Below are 23,462 nucleotides of genomic sequence, written 5' to 3'. Positions count from 1 at the left end.
AGCAACGGTAACACTGACACTGAATATCCGTTTTTATCCGTTAAACAAACGTTTATTAATTTCAAACAAGCTTTACAGAATTTAAGAAATAAAATATTTATATTTTTTCATTAGTATACATTAAAAATGCTTTCTTAGTTTCTTAAGTTTAATTAAATATCATGTATATATTTATATTGAGCGATCTTAAAATTAAATACATTTCATATATTTCACATATAGACTTTGCATTTCTCTACTGGTTTAACAATTAATATTTTCGTTTAAATATATAAACCTTAGCTCCGGAACAAATTTTTAAGATGAAAATACGAATATTATATTTCTGAATTTATACAGATTGTAAAATTTAACAATTCAGACCATATACAAAGAGTTCAATACAAAATTTATGTTTCACAGCCGATTTCAATACTGACTTACATAGCTATTCGCATATTTTATATAAATTCGTTCTTAGGTATATACAGATACAAAATAAGATAGTTAAACTTTCTGTAAAAATATTTGACATGGAACTTTATTATCCGGTAATAAGCTCATTGCCATTAAATAATCCAAACAGACAGTTTAACCTAACTGAACAAATTGATAGATACCAAACAGACGCTTAAAATTGACCAAATAAAAACGAAAACCAGCCAGGCACTGGACTTGAAAGGACTTTGAAATCGATTGATAACGCCGCTGCCCAAGAGCTCTGAGCAAGTGCGCCTTGAAAAGTAAACCAAAAATACGGGGATTATGTACTGTATGCCAGTGCCTGCGTAGGTGCCAGTAAATGCCACCAAACTGGACAAACTTTCCGTAAAATAGGTGATACAAAACGGCGGTATTATAGCAAGAAGTGGGAAGCACAGACGCACAAAAAGACTATAAGTTTCATATTGCGACGTGTCCAGGAAAAGGGATTGAAGATTGTTCTTCAAAGTAATGGCCACAATCGGAAAACTGGTGGACAGCGTAAAGATGGGGAAAAGCGCCAGGAAATAATCAATGCCAATTAAAAGACCTGACCAAAAGTCTATGTAAGCCACATCGTTGGGTAGGAAATCCAATGTGTACAGGTCTTCGATTCTTTCAAAGGCAAAAATACCTGTCATGGCAAGTAAAATGTAGAATGCACAAATGATTATATAGTCGAAGGAGAGAATTTTCGCCACCATCGACTTGTGCCTAAGGGGAGCCAACAAACTGGGCAGTGAATGGTGGCACATAAAGGAGTAGACGCAAGCGCCGAAAAGCGAAGGAATGCCGTATACGTTAAAGGTCTCTGGATGACCCTTGGGCCCTCTGGTGATAAGTAGTTTCAGTGATATGCAGATCATAAGGGTAAAAGCTGCAAAAAGGGTTTTTCGTTATCTTTTGGGTCTAAAATATCTCAGTACTCACCCATCCATCGAAAGGCAGCAGTGAGCATCTGAAGGTACTTTGTTTTTTGTATATTAAAATATACAAACGGACCAAAGATCAGAGTGAATCCAATTAAAAACACCCTGTACATGCTTAACCGAGATATGGTATGTTCCTTCCAGCAAGATCGAGATGTATTATTTTCAAAATCTCCTGCCCAATACATTAGGGTTTTTGTGTCCGTTCCATTTGTTTGATCACTAAAAGTATTCAAAGTTGTAGAATTTGTTAGGAATTATAAAGCTCCTTATTTGATAAGAACATTGTTTCCTATTTTTAATACAAATCGATCTGATAACATCGTGCTAGATACCTACGAATCCAATTACTCACCATACGACGTCACGCAGACTTCTTGCCACGGCGGCGGAATATATGCTCAGATCCCCGTAGAGATAAACAATCAGGCAGAGATAGAACATAATGCGTCCGAATTCATTGAAGAAGAGCGTCGCCATTTCGCCCAGTTCGAATTTGTGGGATAACTGATAATAATGAAACTCCCTGTTTTGGATGGTCAATGGAACCCGCTCGAAGTCTCCCCCTTGATCGGCCCCGGATGCCACGGAAACTTCATCCGCATTATCATCGTTGTCACTGTTCTCCGCAGAACTTCGACTTTGACGCAGGGCCTGCAGGGTTTGCCAATTCCGAATGGCATTTGCACAGGCCATAGCCTCAATGATAAAGGTCACCGTCATATAACTTATAATGGCGAGCAGGACAATGACTATCAGCGACAGCATCCATCCTGCCCTGGCAAAAACTCCGGGTAGCGTTAGAGCTCCAGTTCCCACGATGAGATTAAAGATGAATATGAAGCCAACCTGTGGGTAGACAAGAGAAAAACATTACTTACAAAGCGACAGGTGTTCCGTATTGGGAACCCAAAACCCATAAAAAGAAGTGCAAACGCAGCAAAAATAAGTGCAAGTGGGCGTTTAGTAAAGATATTTCCATCACTGCAGTTTCTTGAAGCGATACTAACAAACACATATGGACAAATCCATCAGAACTCCATAAAACTAGGAATTTGTTGCACATACATGAAATCAAACAAGCAACATATGCATATGTCTTTTGTTTCGGTGAAAGGAGTCCCTGTTAACTAAATTATTATCCCATCTCACCAAATTGGAGTATGTGGGTGCGGCCTCGCGCCCATTAACTAGGCGAGGCATCTTTATGCTGGTTCTTTGTCTTTTTAGCTGCCTTCTTCTATCCAATCCAATCCTATCAATTGTTCAACAAAAAAAAAACAATAATAGACTATCTAGTGTGCCCAAATTATTTAAAGACGTCCAGTCCAGAAAATGGGACTACCGCTAAAAAAGAATAATTTGGTACAGAAAGGGCGCCAAATTTAAAAATATTTGGTGTATTCTTTGTAATATCAAGTAACCAACAAAAACGTAACAAAGAATAATAATTAAATATTTCTACTGTTTTGCTTTTCTTAAAAGTTTGATATAAAAGAATGCCTAAAAAATTATAAAATAAATGACTTCCTTAAAAGCTATCAACAATTCGAATTTATTTCAATATAATAAATTTGTCCTCTAATATATACATTGCACAACAAGCGAAAGCGCGTTAAAAGCTGTTCCACACGTAACTAGGCATCTAGAAATGTTGGGTCTTTAAAGGCTAAGCAATTGTCCTACTCTTCGGGGACGGCATTGGCGTTTTGCCTCTTCTTGCGGTTCTCCAATATGCTCGTGATAAAGAACTCGCCGGCTTTGTATGAGCTTCGAACCAGAGGACCACTGGCCGTGTACAGGAATCCCAGTTCGTTTCCTCGCACCTCCCAGTGCTTGAACTTTTCGGGCGTAACGTATTCGATGACCTTGAGGTGCTTATTCGTGGGCTGCATGTACTGGCCCAAGGTCAAACAATCGACTCCGGCCTCCCGCAGATCCTTCAGGGTATTTTCGATCTCCTCGTCGGTTTCGCCGAGACCCAGCATAATGGAACTCTTTGTGATGAGATTGGGATTGAATTTCTTCGCCTCGGTTAGCACCTGCAGGGTTTGGCGGTAGTGGGCACGTCTATCTCGCACATAGGGTGTGAGCTTCTCCACCGTCTCAATGTTGTGCGCATAAACATCCAGGCCGCAGTTGGCAATCGTCTCCACACACTCCAAATTGCCACGAAAATCTGGCACCAGGCACTCCACAAAGATATTTGAATTACTGAAAGTAAGAAAGGGTGAATGTAAGTAAGGTTTTGTTAACGATATACTTTACATATTCACTTTCAAATGCAATTATAATTACTTATTCCAGTTAAAAATATTTATTATTTATTTGGTTTTACTGGGCTGTAATATTAGTCTTACCGCGCTTTAATTTCCCGAACAGTTTCAGCTATGTGCTTCGAGCCGCCGTCTGGCAAGTCTAGGGTGAAATTGATTTAAAAATGGAATAATTAGGAACCATAGCAAATACTTACCATCGCGATCTACTGAGGTCAAGACAATATAATCCAATCCCCAGGAGGCAATTGCGGTGGCGGTGTTCACGGGCTCATTCACGTCCAGCGGTGGTGGCTTACGTGCCGTCTTAACCGAACAGAACCGACAGCCTCGAGTGCAAGTGTCGCCCATGAGCTGGAAAAGAAATAGACAGAGATTAAAATTTATCATTGTATATAAATAAAATTATAAAAGTTGTATGAAAAATCACTTTTTAAGTAAAGGTTCTTTGCTATAAGCACAACCCTAGACAAAGACGTCGACGATAATTCTTGCTTATGATCTTTGGTTTGATAGGACATTTTAAAACCCACAAATGGGCTACGAAAGAATTATTTAAAATTATAAATAAATTGGTTCGGAAATTATGGTAAGTTTTTAAGAACCGATTTTTATAGTTTGGAGCGCATGAAAAATAGCTCTGTTTTGGCGAGAATATATAAGGCAGAAATATTGTAAAATTTCGAATTTCCAAACGCTCAAAAACCGAAAGTAGTGGAAAATTCTGCTTAGATAAGGAGAGCATGTTCGGTTATCAGCAGGGGTCACCGGGGGGTCTGTTCCCTCACCATAATCGTGGCTGTCTGGGTGCCGTGCTCGCCGCCGCCCCAGCACTCGCCTATGTTGGGACACCGGGCCTCCTCGCAGACGGTGGACAGCTTGAGCTCCCTCATCTGGGCCTTGATCTTGGCGTAGTTCTTGCCAACGGGAATCGTGGTCTTCAGCCAGGGCGGCAGTCGCAGGCGCTGCTCCTCGCCCTTTTCGCGCCGCAGCTTTCCCTCGTAGTTCTCCCATTCGAGTTGCGAGTTCTCCGGATTCTGGACAAAGTCCTGGAAGTTGGGTCCCTTGGCCAGACGCTCGCGAATCTCCTCGAGCTTTTCCGCATTTGTTGATGCCGCACGCTGCATTATTCAATCAAAATAAGTATATATTATATTCCATTTTGTGAACTTCTACTTACGGTGACAACCACTATGGGGACCTCCACGTGTGATTTTAAGGCTCGCAACATGGCTAAGTATAATTTAATGTACAATATCAAATATTTATAAACAATTTATTTTGTTGGTCGAATTCTTATGAAATAGTAAGTGCGACCGTACTCCACCTTCCTGTATCTACTGGTATTTTAAACCCAAACAGCTGTTTTAGTATTTATTTTTTTTAGAAATATATCGATAGCTCCAATCTCTGTTAAGATGAGTGGTGTGCACAGTGTATTAGATGGTAAGCTGTAACGGTTTTTGGTTTCAAAGACCCTATAAATTGACAAAAATAAAACGTCTAGGTATTCCCTAAACTGCTGAACTGTTTTAAGTTCAACAGACATTTTCGGCAATTAAGGGTACGAACGTAGGGGTTGTTAATTTTTCAAAATTTCTGATAATGGAGTTGGTATGGAACGGCTGATAAGCAGCTGGCCCAAATTTATTTATTTATTATTTCATTTCAGTAATTTAACAAGTGTTCCTTTTCAATTTTTTTTACAAATATCTTTAGACATTAATTTTTTGTGCCAGCAGATTTATTGTATTTTAAAATATTTTTTAAAATACCCGGGACACCAACCTTTTGGATCTGGGACTCAAACCTTCTCATCGATAGTTAGCGAGGACTCGAACCGCCTACAAAGGCCCGCGTAAATTAAAAAATAAATATTAAAATAAAGAAATAAATCTGACCAAATAAAACACATCTTGTCGTGGTAAGGGGTCGTGACGATTGCATCTCTTAATTTTGTGACAAAAAATGACTAAATAATTACAATGTCTACGATTTCGAGTACGAGCTGTCATTGATAGCGATATTTGTAGTCCCTGTTTTTTTTCGATATATCGATATTATTGAACGTACACATCGACGCTTTCCCGCCTCTAGCCACCTCCCCCGCGCCCATCACTCATATTCTCAAAATCGCCCCAAAATTCGAACGACTCGGACGCGTTTTTGCAGCGTGGGTGATTTCCTCCGTCGGCGTTTTCGGCGGCTTCCTATCGAGAAACAATAGTGCATCTGTGGATCGAGTTAAATTAAATGAATTAAATTGAGAACATTAAATGAAAACGGCGACGAGTAAGTTCCAACTCCCACTGTTCGGGTGTGCGTGTGTGTTTTTGTGTGTGTAGAAAAAGAGAAAGAAGAATGGAGTTGCAGTGAAACACAAACACGCTCTCGCTGCGTCTCCCTCGCACACACACACTCACGGGGCGAACGGAGAAGTGGAAATATTAAAACCGAATTGAAGTGACAAAGCGGAGTGGCCGAGGAGAAACGAGAAAAAAACATAATGAACCAGCGTGGACATAAAAATATTAAATAAATAGTGTTTAATAGACGGCCGAAATATCCTGCGCAGCTCCTCTCCTTGTGATTTCCTACGGATTTTTCTCTTTTTCCCGGAACAGCCTTTTCCGTCTCTTTCCCTCTGCAACTTTCTGTTACTTTTTGTTAACTTCTCCCCTCCCCATTTTTCCTCCTTTTTGTTGTCGTTCTTGTGCCCGCAGGACATTCAAGACTTTTTTTCGCTGGCGTTTAATTATAGTTTTTATCCCTCTCTCTTTCTCGCAACTCTTTTTCCAATTAGCGCCGAACTTCGGCGCAAAGTAAAAAGCAAAAATCAAAAAAATCACATATTTGTTGTTTTTGTTTGGCCCGCAGACCGTGAATTAAAAACAACATCAACTTTAACTACAGTGGCAGGCGTAACTGTAAATCCACACTGCTTATGATAGCAAATAAAAAATCCGCAGCAAAAGTTTTGATTTATTCTAATTAAAAAAGGTAAGTGCGATAAAAAAACCGGATTACAGCTCCTTTTCATTCGCACCTCCTTGGCCCGAAGTGCCGTTAAGAAGAGAAGCCAATGAACGCAAATAAGTAAACACGAAAACTAAAAAATGAGAGATTTGCTCTCCCGCTGCACTTCTATTTATGCTTTTGCTGCTGATAAAATGTACAGTGGGTACTCAATAAGATAAAACTTTAAAAAAAGTTAATATTAATAAAAATATTAAAATTTAAAAACGTAATTTTTTTAATGCCCCTATTTTTACAATAGAATACAGATCAATAAGTATAGAAAAAAACAGATTTAATTTATTATTTCGAAGGGTGTTAAGAAATAGAAGTTCAATAATAGGAGTTCCCACTATAACCTTATAGAAAAATTCTATTTAGTTTGGTTCCCTGAATCGAGTGCGCACTGTATTTATTTATTCATTGCTCCGGCTGCTGTAAAAAGTCAAAGAGCAGTTCTGGTTGTTGTTGTTGCTATTGTAATTGCCTTTAATTTGTGGAGAATGAGGGGAGGAGGAGCGAATGGAAGAAGGGGAGTAGCAAAGAAGAAGCTGAAGAGCAGCAGGCGTCGGCGCAGCAGCTGCTCCGCCTAGCCCCATCTCGCTCTCTCTTTATGGTTTATCCCTTGTGCGCTATTTTCGGCATTTTGTGCTTATTTATTTACCTTTCGGTGGCTTGTTTATTAACCCCCACCCCCCCTTTCCACCCTCTTCCACTCTAAATCGCTCCATGTGCTTTGAAGTTCAAGCCACAAAATTTGTTTTTACTTTTTTATTTGTTGTTTTATTTTTGGTATTTTTGTAGCTTATCTGTTGCAGTAAAGTTTTCCCGCTGCCCCCAAAATAAAAAAACCCTTCAATTAACATTGCTGCCGTCTGTTTTCCGTCTCTGCTACTTCTTCCCTTTTCTCCACTTTTTCTCTCCTTTTTTTCTCCTTTTGCTTTTGTGGGCAGCCGCTGATAAAGACCACAAATAGTTTGTCTTTGCCTCACATTTTTTTTATTTACAGTGGCTATCGGCTATAAGTAACTTAAAAACAGGAAATTTGATTTTCTTGTATGACAGAAAATGCATTTGTAGTTTCGGGATATTTAAAAGAGTCGATTAAATGGGTTAAAAGATTACGGGTGTCTGGTCTTAAAAAATTCACTTATTTCCTTTTATTACTTTAAATGGTTCTTAATTTATGTTGATCGTTGAATACTATTACCGTTATGCACTGTACAGATTTACTGCGGTTTCTTCTGCAGTCTCTTACTCTTTAACCCTTGGTTGGTGAGTGGGGGCTTCCAATGGCGATTCATTTGAGTGCAACTGGGCAATTATGCTTTTTGGCCTCTGACCCCCTTTTCCCCATAGTTTTAGCCCCCAGCCCCTCCTTTTTTTGACCCCCTCTTAAATCATTGCAAAATGGCAATCACAAAATGCTCTCAAACAAGTAAATCTGCTTAGCTCGACTAACGGCAAACTTGTTGAGATCTTTTCATTTCTCTATTTTGCTCCCAGTTAGTTTGTTGTTGTTGTTGTTTTTCGCATTTTCTATTTTGCACACAAAGCGTTTTACATGATACGAACGACCACAAAGGCGAAAGGCAATCAAAAAGAGGAGATGGGGAGGGGGAGATAACACAGCGTGGGAGGTGCAAAAAGGAGAGTTCAAACGAATAAAAAGAGTAGTCAAAGAAGTAGAGGAAGAGGAGTAAGAAGCTGAACAAGTAGAAAACTCAATTGTTCGCTCTCTTTGGGCTCTTCCTTTGTTCCTTTTTTCAGCCAGCTGTGCGTGTGTGTGGGTGTTTGTCCACTTAGCCAGCAAACAATGCAGCAGCGTTTTATTGATAAGAAGTGAAAGGGAGAAGAGGGGAAAGGGCGAGGAAGAGTGAAAAGTGCGTGGCAAGTGCGACAAAAAAGAATTATTGTAGAGATGATTGCTTGAGTGGAGAGAATTTAAAGTGGATTTTTCCTCTAGAAACGGTGATATCCAAAAAAAAAATACATACATATACAATTTTTTAAATTTTTTAATTTTATTGAGTTATTTTGGATCTCCCAAAAAGCAGACCTCAAGTTCAATATATGCCTTATAACTAAGCGACGCGGAAGTTTTACCCCTTCCTCCCATACTATCATATATTCATATCATATTCATATTTTTATAAATTTTATTTAAATACGCTAAACAACAAAATCAATCATCAATTTCATATAACTAGAAAATAAACAATCTTAGGGTATCATCTTCATCCTACGTTTGCATTTCTCCTCCAACTGCATATTATCCACAATGTAGTCCAAATGGGGACCGAAGGTAAACAACATTTTGTATAAACAGCGGTTTATGGCCAACATTAAAAGATCATGACTGGAGCATAGTTTTCCACGCTCTCTCACCTGCATTTCCTCTGCGGTGATCAACTTTTCCTCCACCTTCAATAGACATGCGAGAATTCGACACAGATCGCCTTGGATGTAGCCAAAGATATCTTCCTTTAGGGATCTCACGCAAATGCAAACGAGTCCTTGAAGGGCCCAAACCAGAGGCTCTCCACATCGCAACTCATGGTTGAGCTTAGCCAGAGGATCTATGTCGTAGAAAAAGTTATAGTATCGCGGAATTGCTGGTAATCTTAGCCATAAACGATTCCAGTGACCAAGTATCCTATCGTGAAGATATTTTCTTAAATTACAGGCACACCAAATTTGCTCAGGCGTTCGACATTGAGGAGGTCCTCGGCATATAGAGCTAAGTCGTCGTAGGGCTGGAGTTGGTTTTACCAAAGATCGAAGTTGCGACTTCTTGGGGACTTGTTTCTTCAGCAAATTGCATACCTTTATGCGAGGTGCAGTCTCCAAACAGGATTCCATCCTGGCAATAAAATCATCTGCCATTTCCAGAATAACGTCGCACAATTCATTCCAATTCTGATTTCTCTTGAAACACTGCTGCTTAAATAATTCACTGCATAAATTGCCTGACATGGCGGCATAAAAATCACGGGATGCCAGTAATTGAAAGCCATATATTTCCGCCGAATCCAAAGCCATGGCAATTGGTAAAGAGAGGTTATAACGTTGCACATCCAATGGCATAGGTTTCATTTGCATCATGCAGATAAAATACTGGAAGCGCTCTACTATCATATTAAATAGATTGATATCTAGATACTCGTGCAGGCGCCTTGAATCATTGATTAACGATAGTTGGCGCTGCATAATGAGGCCATAAACCTCTCGAACTATGCTTAACTTGGCCAGGATCAAGGTGGATAGCAACCAACTTTGGAAAAGTCGTGTAGGTTGCGTTATAATCACAGTAAATCCCGTGATGACTCCACCAAATCCAGTTGCTTCCAAGTAACCCATATAAGGCCAGTATATCAGTGCATATAACAAAGTTGGAACGAAGGCTTCTTTCCCAGAACATTTCAATTGGTTACACCAGATTTGAAGGAGGCATTCCTTCATATCAATATGCACTATGGGCAGTGGGAATCTTCTTAGACATCTTCCATGATGCTTGTGGAAATAGGACATCCCACAAAAGCAACCAAAGGTCATGAGGTAATACCAGGATCCTCCCAATGAGTAATTTTCATCTACCAAATCCACGAAGGATGCATATAACCAGCTGCTTACAACAGTTGTTGAGAGTATCCATGAAAATAGGCAAATACGTATGGGAAACTCGTTGACAATCTTCAATAGTTTGTATTTGTACCACCGAGGACTTGCATAATGTACGTGGCATAACACCAAACCATAACCCACCATACTTAACCGTATAAACAACATTATAATGGTGGTATATACTGAAAAAAGCGTCCATCCTATGATTTCATTAAGGGAAACCAGGGGCCTTCTCACCTCAAATAAATTGATGCACAAGAAAATCGCAAGCATCTGATAATCCAACCATGAGCACAGTAATGTGGCAAATAGAAAGCGATATAGTAATAGTTTCTTGATCTTACGCGGCAGCGACAGGAAATATTGGGGCACATAGCCAGTGGTCTCGACCTTCTCCTCCAACATTTTTGTACGGATTTGGTAACAAGTTGATTTTATGTACTACGCCTCCTTTGGGTGCAACTTGTAACCTTCTTTCTGTCAGTTTACTGTCTCAATTGACATAGTTCCCAAGTCGGTTGGCCTGGTCATCAATCTATTTAATGGGTTGCCGTTGACCCAACTTACGAGAAAGCTGAACCCCTCACCACTTTTCGCAAAAGTTGAAAAGTTTTTATGCCAATTTAAAGTTTTTCTTCGGTCTACCCTTACATGGGTTTGTAAACATTTATCAGGGATTTAAAATTGAAAATAAAAACCATCTGAATATGAAATGTGGAGAACAGAGCTTTAGGATTGCAATTTGAATATTTTTTGTTTTTAAGCATTCTAAATGATTGTTTGGTGGTGCCTAAAATGCTCATAGAAAGAAAATCTTCAAAAACTTGAAGTATTAGTGACATACGAGTATAAGATAAGATATTGAGTTCTTTGTCATGATGAAATATTTTCCATTTAAAAAAACATTAGAGTATATCAAGCCTTAATACCCTCGAGGAATACATTTCAACTTCGCTGTTTTCTCTTTTTTTTGTCATGCAAGTGACAAGTCAGCCAGGACTAAGTGCAGCTAAAAATAAAGTTGTTGCCGCTGCAGGCACAACATTGCATTTCGCAATTGTTTTTATTCGGCGGGCGACACTTTATTGGAGCTATAGTCACCTGAAGGGGGGATAAATGGAGGTGGAACTCGTAGAGAAGCTGCTCCCAGCTAAAGTTCTAATTTATGTCGTTAAGTTTTTGCCTGCGAAAGAAAAGTTTGCAGTCACATTTAATGGTCAAGCTGCAGGCGCAATTTCCACCGGGGGAAAAGAGCGTATTTCGAACGGGAACTGGACATGGACATGGAAATGGACTGGACATGGTAGAGGATGTTTCTCTATTCCCCCTTCCAATTTTTTTTTTTTTAGCTCTTTGTGTATGACCGCCTAACCCAAAAGCTGGCCGGGAGTGGAGCGAGGCCCGGGGCCAATTAGATTTATGGGATTAGCACAGGTCGTTGGCTATAAAACACTCGCATGCTTGCAGGGGGCAAAATCAACGTGAAAATCGAGACCGTGTGGATGAGGATGAGGATCCCGTAGGAAACACATACCCATTCGCAAATGGAACCTGAAACTGTGAACACTGAGGAAAATTTGTTGACAATTTTTTTGGATATACTTAAATATATATCTAGAAAAATAATCCCGATACATGATAGGACTCTATGGAAACTAACTATATTCTAATGCTGGGAAGATACATTTTGTAATCACCATTTAATAATGATATAAACTAATAATAACATACCACTTTCTACAATCCTTATTGAAATATATAATTAATTTTCAAATAGTAAAGAATTAAATATTTTTTTAAAGTGATACATTAAATAGATCTAAAAGCAATCCGAATTTAATTAGCACAAATTAAACAGAGTTTTGTGTAATATTTTCCATGTGCAGAGACTGCAAACATTTTGCATTGTTTGTCCTGTTGAGCTCCTCTATCTCTCTCTGCCCATATATCTCTCCCTATCTCTCTGCACGCCTGCCCACTTACCACTTACCACTTACCACTCCCTACTTCACCGCTTACCTTCAGTGTGCACATCCGGTGGGCAACAAAACATTGTTTCATTCCATAAACCGCCGCCAACTTTTTCATCGTTCGGCGTCGCTCGGTGGTTGTTTCGCTCTCGCACTCGGCGAGCTTTGTTCCGGCTTTTCCCTGGCTCTTCCTGGTGCCCCCACCCATCTACCGTCCCACGTCCCGCCCCGCGACTCCATCTAAAACCCAACCCCACGTCCTGTTTGCCTTGCCATTGAGAGGCCGCGACGATGACGCGTGCTCCTGGCCCACTCCCATTCCCAAAACCACGTACCGCCGCACACATTTCCGGACTCAACAGAACTTTTTTTTATACCCTTTATGGAGGGTATATGATGATGATGATGATCATGATGTTATGAAACTATATATATTCTAGTTTTCCAAAGCGATATATTTAAGATATTACAGTTTTCTAGAGGGATATATCTATTTTAATAGTTTCAACTTAGTATTTAACTAAAAAAACATATAGAAACAAAAAGATCCCATTATAATTTTTTGGCTGCCATATATAGTAAAGAACTTTATATTTTTAGAAATGTAATTAACCCGAATGAGCCTAAACCATAGATATGAATAGATGGTAAGATGCTAGTATGATATGCTGATTGTGATAGTTATTAGTTATTAGTTATGAGGGTATTTCGAACTTCGGTCCTCAAATGAAACCATTCGTTACTTTTTTTTCGTGTGTTCGATTGTGTGAGCTTCGGTGGTTGTTGCTTTTCCTATTTCGGCTTCTGTTGGCTAGTTTTCGATTTTATCGATTTTCATAAAGCTGCTTTTATGGGCGGCACATTCAGTGGCAGAAAGTTTGCGGCTCTGTTACTCCAATTAGAGCACAAAAGCACATCCATGCAGCAAAAACGGAGATGAACAATTTGGCTGCCGACCAGGTGAAGCCAAACATTTCTGGCATTCCAATCGCATTTTTCATTGACTTCGCTCCAGCGGCAGCTAAAGGGGAGATTTGTTTGGTATTCGCTTCATAAATTGAGTTTTTACTTTTTCCTCCGACCAAATATTCCTTTGTCGATGCATCCGACCGAAAAATAAATTTCTCTATGTATTTATTCCGTTTATGATGATGGTGGTTTGAGGCCATAAACAAACTAATACTGTGGGATTCTGGGTTTGAACTGACCGGATTATTTTATTAACCTCGCAAAGTACGAGTTCAAAAGTTCAATACATTGACAAAAAAGTTATTTTCCTTTGAAACCTTTTTAGGGGATTAAAAATACTCACAAAAACATATTGAATTAATAAACGATGATTCGAAAATTGTTATTACTTTACTATTTTAAACTATGATATCTACATAATGAGGTTTTATATAAAAAATAATAATTATAATTACTTATATATAAAATAATAATTATTATTACTTATTATCTTTTCTCATAAATGCCGGCTTCTTGATAGTTCGTGACCAATTTAATGTATTTAGGTATATAAGAATTTATTGCCTCATTATTACTTCAGTAAATGCGGTTCATAGTAAATAACGCGAGAATTATTAAAAATACCTTTTAACCATAAATCCTGGAGGGCGGGTCAAAGCTCTACAATATAATCCCCAGGGCTCAACTATTCCACTCGGTCAGTAGAGCACTTTTAATGAGTGCCACTCACGTATAAGAAACTGCAGCTGCAACTCAAACTCGACCCAGTTCGAAGGCTCAAGTTACTCATCCAAACTTATAGGATGACACTAAAATAGGAGCTCTGCTTTGCGACTTAGTAAAAACTTTTTAATTACAAGGATCAGGACAATAAAAGTTTATGGGGCGAAAAGCTCTGCCTCCCCCCTTCCCCCTCTCTCACTCTGTAATTTCTGGCAAATAAATACCCAAAGCGTGGCAAAAACTAATAAAACTGAACTGAACTCTCGGCTTCCAAACGTCATCGTAAAAAAAACGAAACCAGAAAATCGAGTTGAAGTTGAACGCTTAATGTGTGCGGCAAAAACTTGGCTAATCCCTTCAGAAGCAAAATAGTAAAGATAGTCAATAAATAGGGGAAAAAATGAGACTGTTGCGCTTATATTGGATTTTTTGGCACAAAGTTTTGTAAATACATTTTCTCGGACGAGCCAAAGGGCCCGGGAACTTTGGTTATTGCCTGTGACAGGCCAACCAAATGGCGAATCGATTCGATGGCAAAGGCAATCTCTGTCTCTCTGCCGGGGCTAATATTCAAATGAAATTTCGGTGCATTGAACCCGAATCAGCAAGTACAAGGTGTGAATTTGCCAGCCATATTCAAGGAGCAGGAGCAGCAGCTCTGGCAGGATGTGAATTGGTCGGCGGCAGGAAGCAGCTTCGGGCCACCAGCCAGATAAATATAAACACGAAAGTGGAGCACAGGCAAAGCTGCAGCCGCAATAACTGTCTTGGGAGATACAAATCCCCCGAAGCACACCATTTGCACTGATAACAATGTATTACCTAAATTGAAATTAAAGAAATATGCTGACATATGAAAAAATATGTTTTTGTATAAGAGGTTTTGGTATGTTTAACGCCTAACCACATTAGAGAATTTTTTCTTAAAGATTAATCATAGTAAAATTAACCAAATCATTTTTTAATTGAAGTAGAATAATTAAAAAATTGTAAACTTTGTTTTCTGGATTTTTACACAATTTAAAAAATCCATAAAATCGTATTTTCTCCAAGTGTACTCCGCAAAGAGCAGCGTAGAAGCTGAGTAAATTCGATGCAAAGGCATTTCCAGAATGACAGCGAATAAAGCAAATGCTCGAGATGCTTGCAACCCTTCATTCTACCCCATATACAACCCACTCCCCCTGGTAATTCCCCAAACGCACGGAAAACTTGACAACTTCACATTTCTGGGAGGTCTTAGACAAACTCGCACACGCTTACACACACACAGAGATTCCTCACTAAAAATCCTCAAATGAAATTAAAAAGTTAAACTCCCAACCCCTAACTCACATCTGAGTTTCTGTGCTTTCTAACTCTTCATTTTCCTCATAAAGTTGTAGATATTTTTCCTTCTGTGCTTATAAGACATTAGCCGGTTACGCTGAGGGCATGAAGTTCCTTTGACTTTAGATATGTTGTGTATGTGGAATAGTTGGAGATGGAATAATGTTTGCAATTAGTCACAACTGCCAGGAATCTTTAGAGAGATAGTTGTGGAAAACAGGGTGATAAAAGTAGCGTTACAGAACGATATCAAAAAGATAAGCAAAGTAATTATACGCTTATTTAGAAAGATTACAGGGCTAACAAAAATAATCCTCTAGATTAACACATTTTAAGCCATTTATCTCTTAAGTGAGTCATTTGATTAATAAAAACAATGATTGTTATAAATATGTTGTTCATTGCCAATAACTGCTTTCCTTTGCCTTCAAATTTTCTGGAATATTTTTTATTATTGCACCTTCAGTTCTGTTCAGCCATTCATAAAGTTTTCTGCTTATTTGAGCACTATTTCCATTTGCCCGACTATTTGTTCCAACACGTGAATTCCTTGTGACAAGTACGTGATAAATTCGTTGTAGCCTCATCAGGCAAACACGCGCGACATGAACGTAGTTTAAGCCTGACGGTCTTGAGTTCCACAAATGCGCTTTGTGGGTGGTTTGTATTGGGTGGGGAAATACTGAAGGAGTGAGTGTTCCTTTGCGAGACAGCTACAAATTTTCATAGCATATTTCATGCTGAGCTTACTTGGCGCCCTCGTGCCAGTGATAGAAAAAAAAACAGAAAACGCCAAACAATAGAAACAGATTTGTTATGCTTTGATAGTTTCTATGGCAAAGTTTTGATAAAGTAAAATACTTTGACGGAGTTGTCAGCTTTTCGCAGCAAATTGCTGATCCAAACTATGTTATCTAGTTTGATGGTAGGGAACTATGTGGTGCATTATACAAATACATAGCATTCTCTGTCTGTTTTTTTTTACTTTCAGCTTTTAAAAGAAACAATGTTTTTGTGCAGTATAGACATTAATCCCATTCTTTAATGGTGCAAAAAGTAAGCCTTTTTTATAATTGTCTCTAGAGAGTGATCAATGCTGAGATACTTAATCACGAGACAAATTTTTTTATTGCAATTACAAGTACTTGAATCTAGAACACACTTTTTGTGCAGTACTTCCCCTGATGAAGTAGTAATTTGTCTCCACTTTTTAGCTCGACTCGAGCTATTTCTTTGCAACTGCCTCAATTGAATGACCGTCCAAACGACTGACAAAATGTCACGCTGCGATTGTGCCGATAGCGAAATCTCGTTCTCATTTTCAATTGGGTGGGTTGAGTTTTCAATGCTCTTCTCGTCGTGGACTGTGGATTTTCCCCCATTTTCCTGCTGCATTGCGCCGAAGCTTTTGTCTCAAGTGCATTGCAGTTGGAATTGTGTCTAGAGTGGGCTGCACTTGTCGCAAAAAAAGCAGAAAAATCACCAACAGCAGCAGCAGTAGAAGCCGAAGCCAAAACTGAAACTGAACTCAAGTGAACTGGAATTAAATGAATGGAAGACCAGAATGCTCCCCAAACGGTTCTTCAATGCAATGCACTTTGCTGATTATTATTGCAGTTTTTTTTCTGGGCTACGTGACGCAGCTGTAATCAATTTGACATAGATTTTTTTTTAAATCAATATATGAGTTTGTCACGAGCCGGGACTGAAGTGGGATTTGACCAGGGCTCAAGGGCTACTCAGTTTCCCCCTCAATTAACACGCTGGGGAATGCAATAAAAGCTCAAATTTGCTTTATATTCACTCTGTTTGCACAGCAAACAAACAATTCGAACAAACTAACAAACAAACAAACAAACAAACGAACAAACATTTCAATCTCAAATTGTTCGTTTTCTCTTTTCCCAAAGTTTTATATTCAATTTGGATTACCATTTCTCGCATTTTTCAAATGTATTTCGTAAATTGCAATTTATTTTCGCTGCTAGGATAATTTTCAAATACCTAATTCTTTCGTGTGGTCTTTCAGAAAATATTTTCCCACATTTGCATCGATTGTACAAGGCAGCTGGGCTGCCGGAAAATTGTTCACATGTCCATATTGCATGTTCAAGAGCTGCTGCCTGCCGCTTTTTGCCACCGTGCCACATAAATTGCATTTTTAGCCAGACCAAAACATGTTGCATTCGTTGTTTATGGGGATTGGATTCGCCATTTTTTTGTAGGTTGGGTATGGCAAAAAAATTGAAAATTTGGAACCAATATTAGAAAATGTTTTTCGAAATTACATGTTTATTACATTGCACTTACTTTATAAATAAACTTAACTTATTGATTTGACTTCAATATATTTATTAGACATCGAATCCATGACGAATCCACTCCAGTCCCCACAGTTATATATTTTTTTGATAAAGCACATTGTTAAATATTTGCCTAAATGTGTATCATTCCTTAAGATGTGTATATTGTTTACAATACTGGTAAATGACACCAGTGCTAAAATATGTTTCTTGATTTCCTGTGAATCAAATTCCAAACAGTGAAGTTCCGAATTGTTTGTTCTATTTGTAGGCGGTGCTTTATTTTTGCAGTGCACAAACTACGCTTTTAGTTTTACCATTTTTTTTGCCGCCATATAACAGCTCTCTTGAGACTCTCTTATCTGGTCAACACTTGAGTTTTGTTTTGATTTCATTTGCGGTTTCACTTTGAAATGTTTGGTTTGAAACTGATAGATCTCTTTGGGGGTGCTCTATTACAGATACGAGGAGGTATTTGATTTCTGAATTTTTATGAACGTTTGCTTTTATAGTGCGTATTTATGTAATGTTATGTTTTTCTTTCCACCAGTCGGCGGTCCTATAGTAATTCTTTTAATGGATGGGTTATTCCTTGACTCTTTTACTATGCAGATAAAGTATCTTTTTACTACATTTTAGTTCTAGAACTTCATAGTAAGTATGCTGACCATATTTAGTATTGCTTCTTTTTGAGTACTTTGTATTCTTTGATATTTCAAGTTGTGCTAAAAGTCATTGGCCCAGAAAAAATCCAATAAAAATTGGTGTTCATCATTTGTTCTTTCTTACTCCCTGCTGTTTGTTCAAATTTTGTTCCACGCTATCTTCAAGTACCCGATCTAAAATAAACATGAAAAGTGTGCATGACCCTCGCTGCTACAACGCTTTTATTTGGGGCGTACACTCTCTATATGGCAGAGAAAAAGATATAGAGAAAACGAGGGACAGCTGGTACAGTCCAAGTTGAAGAGAGAAGCCCAGCTGACTGAGGGAAACCGAAAGTGATACATCTGCTTCTCCAACGACCCGAGTTGAGCTGAGCTGCCTTATAGAGTCGGTCAGGCGCCCCTCTTTCTTGAAATAACCTTAGCAAATGCCCCGAGGCCCAATCCACACATCCTGAGACGTTTTTGCGTTGACTTTGGCAAGCAGGTCACGTGAGCATTTCAGCAACGAAAAGGATAAGAACGAGGGGAGCGCTGACAAAGGGAAATCCTAGCAATTCGTAGGGGTGGTCGTCCTGTAAATGTGATTGCTTCAAAAAGGGGGCGTAGAGAACTGGAAACCTCCTACTACTTCTGGCCTTCCCTCTCTCATATCATAAAATACAGAACAAATTTCCTAGATTTTTTTGTATTCTTTTTATTTTTGCGCTCTGTTTTAGCGCCTTTTCTTGGCAATTGTTTCAACGTGTTTGAAATATTTTAAGCCCGGCCCGGCCAAAGAGCTCAGGGTCTGGGCCCTCTTTTGTTTTGTTTTGCTTTGGGTCTTTTGTGTTTACGCATATTCGGCTGATGCATATAAAAATGAAGTTTCTGCGGGGTTATAAATACGAAAAACGCTCTTATACATACAAACATGAAAATCAATATTTGCCCCGCGTCGCCGTCATCAACGCCATGATACCCCTTGTTTTTATTATTTTCAGAGCATATTGATTTAGGAAGTGGTGTATGAGGAATAATGAACTTTATAATGTATGGATCCGTTTCTATTTCTTTCTAAAAAAAAAGGAAACAATTTTTTTTAGAGGTGTAATATTCAATATAGATATTTCCAAAGAAAATATATTGTTTTGAAAATTAGTTTTAATATTTTACTGGGTATGCCCTAGTTTATATTACACTGAACGGATTTATTAATACATTTATACCTCCTTTATTTGTATTTTCTGTTTGCCCCGAAAGCAGTCAGTCAGAGTAAAAAACAGAGTCAGACAGCAGCAGCTGATAAGCCTGATATGCGGATGTGAAAATGTGCACGGGAAGACCCCTAGCAATAAATCTATTTACTTCCACACATATATGTACATTTTAAATACACCGAAACTTGTTCAAATATGTTTAATATATTAAACAGTGACTACTTTTCATGATAATTGACGAAATTCCTACCTGTCTTTCATTTCAGGTTGCGATAACCAACTTTGACCGAATCAAAGGTGAGAAGAACACGAAAAACTAATGGAAATGTGTTACCTTTTTGTGGATTTTCTTTTTTTCTGGGGTTTCCTTTTTGAGACTGCCAAGTTTTTGTCACATGGCCGCGGGCGATTTTGAACTTGTTCCACTTTGGCAGCGGGATTTTGTGGGGGAAGCTTTATCTTTGCATTCATCTGTGTCTATCGGGGCTATTCTTTTGCCCAACTTCTCCAATTTAGCCCCTAACGCCCAGATATAACGCGAAATGTTCTTTTTTTTTGGCCCAGAGTGTTTTCCTTTTTTGCTTGCCAGCTGTGTGCTCAATTCAAAAAAAAGAGAAATAAGAACAGAAAAACCTGATGGAGCTAGAGATGCTGGAATATAACAGTGGATACTCGAGCAGCTTGCTCCAGTTCTTGAAGTGGGGTCCAAAACTAGTTTTTCGGCACTTGCCCAACCGCCTGCCACCGCTAATCCCGCCGAACATACGTACGTTAATCATTTGAGTTGAGTTAGGTCTGGTTTTCTGATAGTTGTTTAAGCGAAAAATAAAATACAGAAAACAAGATCCATAGGCCTAGTATCAAGGTTTTTCCAGCAAGTATATTCTTTATGACCGCATAAAATCCGTTATTATATCTTTGACATGTTCCTAACTGGTAATAAATTTCTATGCATATCCACACATCTACAGCTAATTGACCATTCTGAAGTAACGATTTCGTTGGAGGCTTAAAGAGAATCGTAAAAATAAATCACTAAAGCTATATCTTGAAAGTTTATAGCTTAAGAAATGTACATTTCGGACAGCAGGAAACGAAGTTTACTAAAGTTCAGCTTAATGTTATCGATTTTGAAAGCGAAGTAGGGGAGTATCGCTCAAGGTCTTAAACATACTTTTCTATCTATTACTTGCTAGTTTGGGAATCTTCTTCAAAAGTTCAAAATTTAAGTACGGTACTTTAAAAAGAAATACTTGACCTCGATAAAATCTTCTATGATAAGTTGACTTTCTTCTTAGATTCGGTTTTATATGAGGTCTGTTTTCTATCAGGTCTGTCCTCTAATCGTTTCCAATCTTCACAAGAAGGCTTGCAAAGTGTTTATTTTCTCTGTTTTCTATTCCCGCTGACGGATTTCAGTGGATAAATTGAATTACCATGTTGCCTGTGCCACACGCAATGCAGCTGTCAGGTCCGGCTTTAGCTTTTTGTGATGTATGTAGCCCCGCAAAGGGGAAAGTCATCGATGCATTGCTGCTAGTACCGCCAACGTACCCCCTACCCAATCCCTTTTGGTTTTCCAACGATGCATTCCTTGGATCTTTTGTTGTATAATGTGGAAACGTGTTCAAATCACCTGGGCCACATGCTGGGCGAAGTAGGAGAAGGTATAAACAGTGCAAGTCAATATAATAGTTAGGCGGTTTTCGTAATATATCTATAGATGTTGTTGTACATACCATACTAGAATTAGATGAGGTGATCTTAAATTAAATTTTAACTTTACATATATATTATATATTTGTTTCGACAAACTGTTATATACTAATATGAATAGCCGTGGTCTACATTAAAAATAATAATGGCTAAACAAATCCAAAAATTAACTGAAATTTATTTTATATACAATGCTATTTTTGTGACCACTGCTGTTCGAAGGTAGATGGATGAATGACACACGCGACAAGTAGCCAAGCGCATCTGGCGGCCGGTTGGGTATACGATTTCTGGGGGCCAAGGGGTCTGGGGCAACCCTTCAATGCCGCCTAGACAAACCCTCGGCACGTCTCGGGTCTCCGATTTCATGACTAATTATACGGGAACGCGTGAGCCAGCGGGTAAGGCGAGAAGGTTAAGCGCCTGCCCTCCGTATTCCCTTCGCAAAATTATGCGGATTATATTGTTGTTCTCTGTTGTTTTTACTTGCGATTGTCTTTTTTACCTTTTGCTGGGTGAGAGCAATTTCAGTGTTGCCTTTTCGCTTTTTTTTTTTGGCCATTAATGAAGTAATGGAACTGGACCTCCGGCGAAAGGGGGGTTTGTTATTTGGTTTCATGCATAAAATAGCTGCACATAAGTGCAAGCTGCAACTGCAGCATGAAATGATGATGAAAATTTCATGAATTTGCAACGGACCAAAGGAGCGGTGGGGTGTGCTCATCCCTTTTGGCCCAGTTGTGGGATGAAATGCAATTTTGCGCTGCCAGTTTTTTGAGTGGCACAAACAAACGAACACATGTGCAGCAGCTGCACACCAACACGGTTTCATTTTAATAGGTGTAAAGGCCTTAAGTTTATAAAATTATGATACTCAGCAAATGTGTCCCAGGCACTGGGAGAATTTTCGGTCAATTTAAGTGTTTAAGTTAAATTTTGACATGAACTTAACCGGAGCATGGCCAAGTATCTTAAAAAGTATATTTTGTAAATACCTTTAATTAATGGATTGTTTATAATGTTATTATGCTTGACTATTAAGGTTTAGACTAATATGTCATTAAACTTGTCTTTTTAAACCTTTTGATTAAACTTCAACTTTAACCGGTGCATGAGAAATCGGAATAATATTTATTTTCCCTATGTGAATACATAGAGGATTCATTCGAATCATACTGCACAAAGCTGTTTTTATTGGCAAACTGAGGTTTAACCGAAGGTTATGTCATACCCCTAGTTTTTTCATTACTATTAAAGTTCTAGCTTCTTGCAGTGCAAAATCAGTTGCCTTGGCAAGCTGTTGCATAAATCAACTTCATCTGTGAACGCGAGTGTTTGTTTTTCCCTGTGCTACGGGTGCGTGTGTTTGTATTTTAGATAACTCAGCGTTAAGCGCCCGCTTGAAACTATGTCAAGCCCTCCCAGACACACAAACCATCGCACGGCAGCTGTAATGCCGGCATTAACCCACAGATGGTGCTGCCGCTGCTGCTTCACCTGAAGAGGAAGAGCCTCGGATGCTGCCGGGTGCCAACCATCGTGTGTGCTCTATAAAATATTTGTTTAAACTTGCACCACATCCACTCAATCCCCTTGCAGCCCAGTAACACACCCACATTTTCTGCATTTTCTGGTGTTGATAAGCACACTTTGCTCACCGGCCACTTGAGGCAGCGCAACGGGTAATCACAACTTAAATGAGTAGTTTAATTTTGTTCAAGTGCAGCGCAAGAGATTCATCTCATGAGCAGAAGCGAAAACATAAACAGTAGCAATCATTGGATCACTTGGAAAAGTATTTAAATATTTATTAATTACATTTAAAATATTCAATTTGGTGTTTGGATTGTAAGTTCAAAGAGATTATAAGTCTTACAACCTTTTGTGTATTTCTTTAATTACACATCTTTAAATATTTTATCTTTACAATACGAATATTTTTCTCAGTGTTTGGCATAGATGTACCTTTGATGTATTTTTTCCCCTGACTTTGGTAGAAGATATAGAGTCAGAGACCTGCTTTATGACCAGGCCGAGTGGCAAGTTGCATTCCCCGCTAGAATTGCTGTTTATTGTATTCCTCTAAATTGTTGTTTATGTCTGCATTCACACAGCAACTGCAATTGCAGTTGCAGTTGCAGCTGCAATGGCAACTGGCAACTGCAGCAACATTAGCGGTAGAAGTAGCAGCAACATCCAGCGACTCGACTCGTCAACAACCTGACAATTTGTGCCTGTCTCCTGGCTGATGGCAAAGTGTGGCCGTTGTTGCCTGTTTCAGA

At 38.8% G+C, this 23,462-nt stretch overlaps 4 protein-coding genes across 6 annotated transcripts in view; 1 reads left to right on the top strand and 3 right to left on the bottom strand.

Annotated features, from left to right (window-relative positions):
* Positions 1-157: 157 nt before the first annotated feature.
* Positions 158-2,701, bottom strand: LOC108005780 (transmembrane protein 104 homolog). Its single transcript, XM_017069110.4, has 4 exons — positions 2,544-2,701; positions 1,747-2,240; positions 1,393-1,613; positions 158-1,339 (listed from the first exon to the last, which is right to left on the bottom strand). The coding sequence occupies exons 1-4, from the start codon at positions 2,592-2,594 to the stop codon at positions 576-578; spliced, it is 1,530 nt and encodes a 509-aa protein (XP_016924599.3). The 5' UTR covers positions 2,595-2,701; the 3' UTR covers positions 158-575.
* Positions 2,702-2,922: 221 nt separating this feature from the next.
* Positions 2,923-5,004, bottom strand: Las (lipoyl synthase, mitochondrial). Its single transcript, XM_017069123.4, has 5 exons — positions 4,848-5,004; positions 4,456-4,788; positions 3,865-4,021; positions 3,752-3,809; positions 2,923-3,605 (listed from the first exon to the last, which is right to left on the bottom strand). Exons 1-5 carry the CDS (start codon positions 4,896-4,898, stop codon positions 3,074-3,076), a joined length of 1,131 nt encoding a protein of 376 aa, XP_016924612.3. The 5' UTR covers positions 4,899-5,004; the 3' UTR covers positions 2,923-3,073.
* A 787-nt stretch (positions 5,005-5,791) lies between these two features.
* Positions 5,792-23,462, top strand: part of Src64B (Tyrosine-protein kinase Src64B) — a 36,842-nt gene continuing 19,171 nt past the window's right edge. For 2 of the 3 annotated variants that reach the window (XM_017069278.4, XM_036814994.3), the window contains exons 1-3: positions 5,792-5,959; positions 6,545-6,667; positions 19,731-19,761. The gene's annotated coding sequence lies outside the window, so the exon portion shown is untranslated. The remainder of the gene's footprint in view (positions 5,960-6,544; positions 6,668-19,730; positions 19,762-23,462) is intronic. The other variant, XM_017069277.4, reaches the window with a different exon arrangement.
* LOC108005805 (nucleoporin Ndc1) lies at positions 8,875-10,995 on the bottom strand. Its single transcript, XM_017069134.4, has one exon. The coding sequence runs from the start codon at positions 10,709-10,711 to the stop codon at positions 8,906-8,908; it is 1,806 nt and encodes a 601-aa protein (XP_016924623.3). The 5' UTR covers positions 10,712-10,995; the 3' UTR covers positions 8,875-8,905.

This window comes from Drosophila suzukii, chromosome 3 (genome assembly GCF_043229965.1).
Source record: "Drosophila suzukii chromosome 3, CBGP_Dsuzu_IsoJpt1.0, whole genome shotgun sequence".
Lineage (NCBI taxonomy): Eukaryota > Metazoa > Arthropoda > Insecta > Diptera > Drosophilidae > Drosophila > Drosophila suzukii.
This window is presented reverse-complemented; position numbering and strand designations above follow the sequence as displayed.

Excerpts from the sequence above, each read along its gene's own strand:
- LOC108005780 (XM_017069110.4), bottom strand. The coding sequence starts at position 2,594 with ATGCCTCGCCTAGTTAATGGGCGCGAGGCCGCACCCACATACTCCAAT. Across the intron at positions 1,614-1,746 it reads AGTCTGCGTGACGTCGTATG|TGATCAAACAAATGGAACGG; the intron begins GTGAGTAATTGG and ends GAATACTTTTAG. Across the intron at positions 1,340-1,392 it reads TGCTGCCTTTCGATGGATGG|CTTTTACCCTTATGATCTGC; the intron begins GTGAGTACTGAG and ends CCCTTTTTGCAG.
- Las (XM_017069123.4), bottom strand. The coding sequence starts at position 4,898 with ATGTTGCGAGCCTTAAAATCACACGTGGAGGTCCCCATAGTGGTTGTC. Across the intron at positions 4,789-4,847 it reads TCCCCATAGTGGTTGTCACC|CGTGCGGCATCAACAAATGC; the intron begins GTAAGTAGAAGT and ends TGAATAATGCAG. Across the intron at positions 4,022-4,455 it reads CCCAGACAGCCACGATTATG|CTCATGGGCGACACTTGCAC; the intron begins GTGAGGGAACAG and ends TTTCTTTTCCAG.
- LOC108005805 (XM_017069134.4), bottom strand. The coding sequence starts at position 10,711 with ATGTTGGAGGAGAAGGTCGAGACCACTGGCTATGTGCCCCAATATTTC.